Below are 8,993 nucleotides of genomic sequence, written 5' to 3'. Positions count from 1 at the left end.
CCCTTTTACCTTCACTTTCATTTACATGTTGATGACTGTTCTCTCACCTGGATATGATCTGCTCCTTGCTATTTGAAAATGTCTCCACAGTTGGGGAGTGTTCCTCCTCTTCTTCGCTGTCATCCTCCTCTTCCTCCTCCTGGTTTCGTTCTTTGAAGCCGCCGATGAACTCCTCCAAAGTCACCGTTCCGTCTTTGTCAACGTCCAGGCGGGTGAATATGTTTTCTGCCTCCTGGGACGGGACGTGAAGCTCCTGGCAAATGGTGAAGAATTCATCTTTTTCAATGCAGCCTGAGTAATCCACATCGTAGGCGTGAAAGAGCGAGGTCAGACGAGTTTTTTCTTCTTCACTCATGCCCTTTGTTGATGAGGCCATGTTGTTGCTTTTTAATAAGTAGCAGCTACAACAGATAGTTGATTGAAGTGTAATACAAAATCTGACAAGGCCTTTTGAATTTGAACCTTAAGGACATTTACTCTAATGTCATATTTCTTTCATTTGAGGAACAGGTTTTAAATCCAGTTGTTTGTTGGCAGCAGGTAAAACCTTTTGCTCCGTGTCTACAAAAATCCCATCGTTGAAAAGAAAAAAGGTTTGTGTCAACGCCTCTGCCATTTCACTTTTATATCCTCCCTTCCCCCTCTTATCTCACTCCTTTTTGTGTGACTCTTGTACACCCCTGACATAAAAAAAAACAAAAATCCGTTCCCTCAAACTTGGTGTGGCAAATGCTGTAAATCCATGACTGGCATCAAAGGGCAAATTCCCTCCAAGCAAAGAGATAAGAGCCAGGCCGGGCTCTTCCTGAGTTACAAGCACCTAAAATAACTTTTTGTTTCCAAATAACAAGTTGAAAAATATATCCAGAATATCATCACATAAGAAAGATTTTATTCAACAATTGTTTCCATTTTTCGAGCAATTTGCAATTCTCTGTATGAGGATTCTGGAGTTTGAGTCGAGGCAAATATAAAAAGTTATTGAGCCTGATCAAAACTAGAAAAAGTTAAGTAGTAGAAACCCTTTGAAAGAGTCAACACATCTGACATCTGACACACAAAATTCTTCACATTAAGTTTTATTAATATCTGAACATAAATAACATTACTCGTTGAGACTCAGCAGATCTTGTATCCCCTGATACCACAAGAATAAATGCAAAATATGTAAAACTGATACGATGTTGCACCTTTGTTTTTATATTATTACTCAGTTATGTGTGTGTCCGTCCCGTTGTGTGCAGATGTTTGTGTGTGAGTCACGACAGAGGGTAAACTTTAACCATGGCGTTGACTTCTCTGATCTCTCTCTCACTGGGGAGATGTACACAGCCGTAGAGATGTAGCAGCTTCAGCCTAAAGAGAGAGAAACACGGGAACAACAAGTGGTGTAGTTGTGCTGCATGATATGTTGGGTTAGGGTTAGGGTTACCACACGGAGTTGACACAGTTGGATGGTTGGTGTTAGCTATAGATTAAAATTCAATGACACACCTAGCAGCAGCATTGATAGACTTCATTTTAATTGTTTAAACTGTATTATCGTCCCTGGAATGAATCGGACATGTATGTTGGGTTATTGTAATTTCTTGGTTTCATGTCGGTTAAAGTCCTCAGCATGTATAACTCGTAGATTCCAAAGGTTTTTAAAATATCATTATATTGTAAGTGTAAACGGGACACAGCCATTTATCTACTGGGCCTTGACAAACTGGATTTCCAGACAGCAAAATAAATGTTTGAATTGCTCCTTCACAAGACTTTTCGAGGCATTTGAGACACTTTGGATCTTTAATAACACTTTTAGCCCAATTAGCAAAGAGTGTAAAAGAGCAAATTGACCCTTCATAGACACTTTGAAGTCAGATCTCAGAGAAAATAATTCAGACAAATACTGACAGAAATTAATTTGTGCATGTGTGTGTTCACCTCTTGCTGCGTCTGCAGAGCTTCAGGATGTTCTCTGAGGTGATGTGGCAGAAGCTGAGCTTGACAGTTTGAAGGTGTTTACTGCAGTAATTTGCTAACAGAGAAACCCTGTGTTACACACACACACACACACACAAACACACACCATTAATTCTTTAAGCGGACATTTTACTCATCATTTTCATTACTGATATCAAACGTTGCAACACACAGCTTAAGTTGTAAAAATGGTTTTGTTTACCTTGGGACTTTTGGACACGGCAAGTCCCATTCAATCATGTACCCACATGAAACTATACCACAGCTCATCAGTGTGTCATTTTCCTACCCTCTGTTTCCTGCACCAGTGGAACTGAGGTCTAGCTGCTGAAGCCGTCGACATCCCAGAGTCAGAGACTGAACTCCTGCATCGGTCACTGCCCAACAGCCACTCACATCCAGGTATCTGACACACACATGCACACACACAATATCTCAGTTTCTTTACATTACTATTCCTGTGTGTGTGTGTGTGTGTGTGTGTGTGTGTGTGTGTGTGTGTGTGTGTGTGTGTGTGTGTGTGTGTGTGTGTGTGTTTGTGTGTGTGTGTACCTAATGCATGGTGTATATTTGCTTATGTTGTGCAGTGTCAGGTCCGTGACTCCAGGACAAGAGCTGAGGGTCAAACTCTCAAGTTCGACATAGTTTTGAAGCAAAGTGGCCACTGTGACATCAGTGACCTGTGGCAGTAAAAAAACAAGCAAATGCAGCACATTGGTTTAAACTCAAAGATAAAATATTCATGGCATACAGCTTATTTGGTTGTAATCTCACACTCACTGCCTGTAGACCAGTGACATTAAGGGAAATTAGACATTTGAGCTGTGATGCCATCACTGTGAGACTGTGTGCGTTGACTTTGGGCACCTGTCCGATGTTAAGATGCTTTAGACCAGGACACATCTGGAACACAGAAAGTGAAAAACTACATGGAAAACATACTGAAACAAACTAAGAAAGTGTACACTTATTGAGAAAAGATACAAACGTGATTTGGAAGCACTGCACAAAGGATTCAAACTAAATATGCTGATGACTTAAGTACCTCATATATTGTCTGTAGACAGGACGCAGTGAGGAACTGACAGCCAAACACCTCCAGCCTGCACAGACTAATGTGAAAACAGAGTAAATAACAGATCTATGCACGTTATAATTAAATCTCTGTGGATTTATCAACTGAAACCTGCAGCTGAGGATGACATCTGGCTCTACTATTAAGAAAATATCCTACTGTGACAGTGCAGTGTTGGTGGTGAATTAGAATTTGAAAGGTATGAAATATAAATCACATCTGATGTATCTCAACACCACTACGTATAAGTTAGCATACGGATGTGGGTCACTTCAGGCAATGATGTAGCACTTCTGGTCTTCTTGTGACAAAATGGATGTGAGCCTGAAGTTTCCTACTCATAAATAGCAAATATGGCCCAAATATCCCAAAGCAGATGTGGGCCACCTTTAGGCAAGGTGTAATCTGGCCCGTGAGGTAAATGGTGAACCAACAAAATGAATAGAGTATATGATTAAATGTGGACATTTTAATACACTTATGTAAATACAGTGGGGCTGAATTTGTTCTGACCTCTCTCTATGTCTCATGACAAGTTTCTTGAGTGGGTCATCAGTGACATGGCAGCCGTTCAGGACAACGGATTTTAGTCTCAACCTATGGGAGGGATAAATGAAGCATTAAAACATATCACCATTGTTACACTTTGTTTGTTCATGTATATTTTTCATGTGCGTGCATGTGATTATCTGTGTATGTGTGTCTTTATTTGTGTGAGTGTGTGTGTATGTGTGAGTGTGTGTAACTGACCCTGCCCGGCCGTCACTCAGAGCTTTGACTCCCATATCTGTTGCTGCACTCCAGCTCATGTCCACACTAGTCACATGGTCACACAGCTGACCAATCTGAGGCAGTATCTGGTCACCGTGGAGGCCAGGACCAGTGCAGCCTGTGACCTTAACATCCTGTAATTAACAAACTACAATATTGATTTAATGCGGCGTGATTCCAGCAGGTAATGTAGAAGCAGAGTACATATCACATTCATGAAAAGATCCAATCTTGTCCTCTTTATCTCAGAAAGTGAAGAGTCTATGACCAGGGGCCTCTGTTGACATAAAGAAGGGACCTCTTATATATACAAGTAATTCACCCAGACGGAATGAGACGTGTTTCTTTGTTTTGTGTTGACTTGTGGCCAATTTTAGTTTGCCGGTGGTTATTTTGCATCGCTGTGAGTCTCTGTGGAATCGGTCTGTGTATTTTCATGGTTGTTTGATTGAATAATCCACTGAGATATCACTTCAAACAGAAACACCCTGAAGGGCCCCTCACCTCACATTCCCTCAGTCATCCTTCCATACAAGTTTCAAATATACTTATGTTGATAATGTGATATCTTTTAAATGATATGTGGCAAAGGATGTAACAGATGTGACTCACTTCACTCCGGTGACATCACGTGTTGGGTGGACAATGAGAGCCAGCAGACGGATTCAGGATGTGAGGTCAATAATTTGACAGTGTCAACAAGGAAGGATAATGTCTCATTGGCAGATAACAAATGACAATTTAAAAAAAAGTTTTGTTTTCTCTTTCTAATAAATCGATTTTCTGCCCAACACACAGACAGCACAGTGGCTTTAAGATGATCTGATGTTTTACCTTGACGTGAAAAATCATGTGAATGACGAGAATCTTTCACCAGACATTCACCCCTGCTCATCTGACCCACCGTGTCTGCTTTGAGTGTTTTTCTTTTCTTACCTCCAGATGGTTCTTACACAGAGTGAAGAACACCTGGAGCCCGTGGGAGGTCACGGACGGGCCGCTGCAGCTGGACAGACACAGGCTGCGAGGACGACATTTGCCCCAAAACAGCAACCGCTGCTCGGTCAGCATTGAGTTTTCAATCCTCAGATGTTTCCCTTCAGGAGCAGAGAGAAGAAGCAACAAGTATATTTCATGTTCAGTGTATGAGCTTGTTTTAGTGATTCACGATGTTGCCTCTGATGTACAGCGTGTGTTTGAGGACATGTGATGGTGCAGATCTGGGTTATCTTACTGTATATTTGTCCAGGGAGTGGTACGGTACACTTTGCTTACATCATGAGAACAAACCATGTGCTGATACTTTGAAAAGTTCAGGTCATCCCACTGACCTCAGACATCACCTCAAATTATTTACTTGAACTTATAAAGCCAAACTGCAAATTCCCCTCACACGTCTTGTCACATATGTATTATTTAATATGCATGAGACAAATTATAATGATTGTAGCTTAAATCGCTACCAACTTGTCTAATGTTCTTTGTGGTCGGCTTTGTGTGACTTCTGTGCAGTAGTTTTCCCTTAAAAAAATTCCACTTTATGGTGGTTTGGCATAATTTCGTACAGGAAGAAGAGGATATTTACTAAAAAAGAGAGTAATGTATCATCAGTCCATAAGAAATAGTGGAACAGGGAATTAATTGTAAGTATCTTCTTGTTATTTTAATGATGTAGTTCTTGACTAAATTGATTCAAGGTGTGTCCATCTTTTAAAAAAAAAAAAATCATTTGTATGAACAATATAACATCCTTATCAATGCATTTCGCTCAAAACGTTAAAACATGTCTTATCCTGTGTTATCTTATTATTATGCTGATAGTAAGTTGTTTTCTTCAATTGTCTCTATAATTATATAGTATAAATCTGTCCATCCCAAACACTCTGGAGCAGAGGTCAGAGTGTATTATGTCACGCGCACCATAGTCATTGGAACACAGGTCGATTTCTTATTTAATAAATACTCAAAGCTTTTGCCGTCACGCAGCCTATATCATTTAGCTTGACTGATATTAACTCAGCCACTAGGTGCCAGTAATGCGCCATAGGCTGAGTGCCAATCGCCATTTAATAACAATAAGAAGAAGAAGCGGGGCTAATCATAGATATATGGGGCTAATAACCAACTTAGTATTGCATTCATAATGAGATAAACATGTTTCTTTTAAGTGTTTTTCTATATATAGCCAATATGGATGGCATAAACCGACAATAACAATCTGTTGGAAATATTAATGTGGTTCAATAATACAAATTAACATAAAAGAATGTTGATATGGCACTCTAAGTAATAAGACATTTTCACATTGGCACTTATTGTGAAAAAGGTTGCCGACCCCTGCTCTGGAGTATGTGTGTGTTTATTGTCGCTCTGCGTTGCGTTAACATTGTTTTGAGGATGCTTGTTTCTTTTTGCAGTTGTTGTCATCTGTCCGTAACCTTCGTGCTATAGCTCGAATGCTTTGAGAACATGCAGCCAAAGGAAGGCTGAGCATTTGTGAGTTTGGCTGAAATGTAGATTAACATGTTGTTGCACGATCAGCCTAAACAAATGCCCTGGTTCAAGTGAGGAGTGTGTATCTCTGCAGGGAGCTGACTCACAGAGTGTGTGATCAGTAGCCAGTGTGAGCAGGCGCCTGCAGACCTGCATCACTCTGCACAGATCAGTGTGAGGCAGCAGAGACAGGACGGACAGCCACACCTCATCCGGCAGACGCAGCCAGCGGCCACACGCAGGGACAGCTGCCACCTGACAGGTGTAACAGAAAACACAACTAAGATGATACAATAATTGTGACACAAAATCATCACTTAAAGCTCCTTTTTCTCCACAAACTGCAAACGCAGGAAAGCAGAGGCAGATCAAATCTTTTAATACATTGTCAGCTACAGATGTGACTGTTCTCCCTGTAGCCTCTTTTACAATGTATTTTCTACATTGTACGACTTAAGTAAATGTGATCACATTGTTAGTAGGTTTATAATAGAATAAAGAAATATTTCTTACAGTGTGTTTATAGTCAGTGCTGCCTCCGTGGGCAGATGTGTCTGTGAAGGAAACAAAGAGTTATCTATTCATATTATTAAGTTATGAAAATCAATCGTTCTTCAAAGTTCACACTGTAATTACGCAGCTCACCAGCAACAAAGGAGGAAACCATAGTAAGGATGCATCGAGTTTAGCAGACACGCAGACCTTCATTGTTTCATATTTTGTTTTTAATTGCCACAAGTCAACTTTTACTTAATCTTAAAAAAAAATGTATTTTGTATTTTTCAGAACTTTGTGTTCTATACAGAATTTCGTTTCATACCTGCAAAATTGGACAAATTAAGTTTTGGTTTTTGGTTCCAAAGAGACAAATAAAACATCATTAAATATCTCATGAAACATTTGGTTTTACAATCACATAATCACTTTTACAGCCCCTCCTAAACACTTGTGACTTTCAGTAATTAACCACCACAAACAACCAAAGCCTTTTCAAGATCCAACCTTAGAATAAACTGCTGCTCACGTGAGGACGATGTCTGCATGGCTCCATTGAAGGAGGTGAGCCGGTGCAATGGGACCAAATTTACAACAGCTATTATTCGACTCTAACAAACTCTTTTAAACTCATGACTAGCTGCTAAATTGATATCTGATAAGGTGTGAAATTAATTGAAGTTTAGCCAATCATATGACCTGGTGTTGACTTGTACTGTTTCTCTTTTGCTTTTTACATTTTGTAATGTTTTCATGTCTGTGATTTTATTGTTAAACTTACCTGAGGCTGGGGATGTCGGTCTGGTGTCATCATTCTGACGCGTGTGCGTCTCTGTAGGTTTCAGGCCTGTGGGAGTATCCCTGTAAGGCGATGTGTGTTTCAGTCTGTCCTCTGGTGTGTGTCTCTTTGTGTGCGTTTGTGCATTCAGCCTTTTTGTGCGTTGGATTGCTGCTGCTGACTGAGGTCTGGAGAAAGATGATAATGTTTATTGTGACACACCGGTATTTATCACATAAATATTTAGTCAGGCATTACAGGTCATTTTGAAGGAACCATGCTTTTATTTTGGAAACAATAATCTCTCAAAAATCAGTGTTTAAAATGTTTACTATTAACTTTGTTATGTTGTTTTTTTAACCAATCTCCAAAACTCCAAAACAGAAAATAGCTGAATGATTTCAGATTATAATTTACAAAATTCTGGCAAATCCATAAACATGTTACATATACTTTTCTTAAGGTTAAATTTTAGAAAAAAAATTATTCAACCTTGGCAATGTTCCCCCATCTGTGAGCGAAGACAGGGAAATGCATGACTTCCCATTAAACCGCTGTGGACCTCGACCTCCAGTTGTCTTCTTTTGACCTTTGACATCACTCTGATGACATTTCAGGCCTGGATGTCGTTCAGTCCTTTTTGGCTGTAAAACGGACGATAGACAGAGAGAGAAACAGACAAACGCACATTGAATATAAATGCACATATTCAAATAATCAGAATGTGGATGAAATCATATCAAATCATAAACTTGCTGTAGAGCAAGCGTTTCCAGTCTTTTTACTTTATGATGCCTCGAACTAGAGAATGTCTTTTTGTAATCGTCACAGTATACATCATCCTTCTGTTTTATATAAAGGATTTTAAGGATTTAGATCCAGTTTTAATTTAAAAAAAAATGAGGAAAAAATAAGTAAAAGAAAAAGAATGCAGATTGGGAACAACAACTCTGGCCAATAGTTACATTTTTTTCTATATTTTTGTACAAGATAGAACTTCATGTTGATTAGGGTTTGCAGTCATAAATTATTTTTAGTACCTGAATTAGCAGGAGGTGCAGCTCTCTCCTCTCCTGTTGAGTCCTCTACGTGAACGTCTACAGGCTTATCAGTGGAGGTTTTGGCTCCTGCAGGCCTCTTCTTGAAATCACCATGTTTGTTGCAGTAAACAGAGCTTGTCTGACACAAATCTCTGTTTTTCCTTAGAGTCAGGTTGTCATGGTGTTTGGTTTCCTTGTGTTTAGTAAGTCCATTGCTTTCGGTCCTGTCCTTGTTTTTACAGAGGTCTTCTGTTTTTGTTGTTGCTTCACTAAAGTATTTTTTGATCTCAGGATTTGCGGTGGAGGAGTTGAACTTAGAGCGAGTTGGAGGTCGGGCTGGTGCTGCAGTTTCTTCACAGGTCATCTTCCCTCG

General features: G+C 39.7%; 1 protein-coding gene across 1 annotated transcript; it reads right to left on the bottom strand.

The window, feature by feature from the left end:
• Nucleotides 1–2,253: 2,253 nt before the first annotated feature.
• On the bottom strand, nt 2,254–3,076 carry LOC128438483 (F-box/LRR-repeat protein 20). Its single transcript, XM_053421066.1, has 4 exons — nt 3,014–3,076; nt 2,749–2,871; nt 2,521–2,648; nt 2,254–2,374 (listed from the first exon to the last, which is right to left on the bottom strand). Exons 2-4 carry the CDS (start codon nt 2,869–2,871, stop codon nt 2,254–2,256), a joined length of 372 nt encoding a protein of 123 aa, XP_053277041.1. The 5' UTR covers nt 3,014–3,076.
• Between the last annotated feature and the right edge of the window lie 5,917 nt (nt 3,077–8,993).

Source organism: Pleuronectes platessa, chromosome 4, assembly GCF_947347685.1.
Source record: "Pleuronectes platessa chromosome 4, fPlePla1.1, whole genome shotgun sequence".
Taxonomy (NCBI): Eukaryota; Metazoa; Chordata; class Actinopteri; order Pleuronectiformes; family Pleuronectidae; genus Pleuronectes; species Pleuronectes platessa.
The sequence above is the reverse complement of the archived record's forward strand: the minus strand, read 5'-3'. Positions and strand labels throughout refer to the sequence as shown.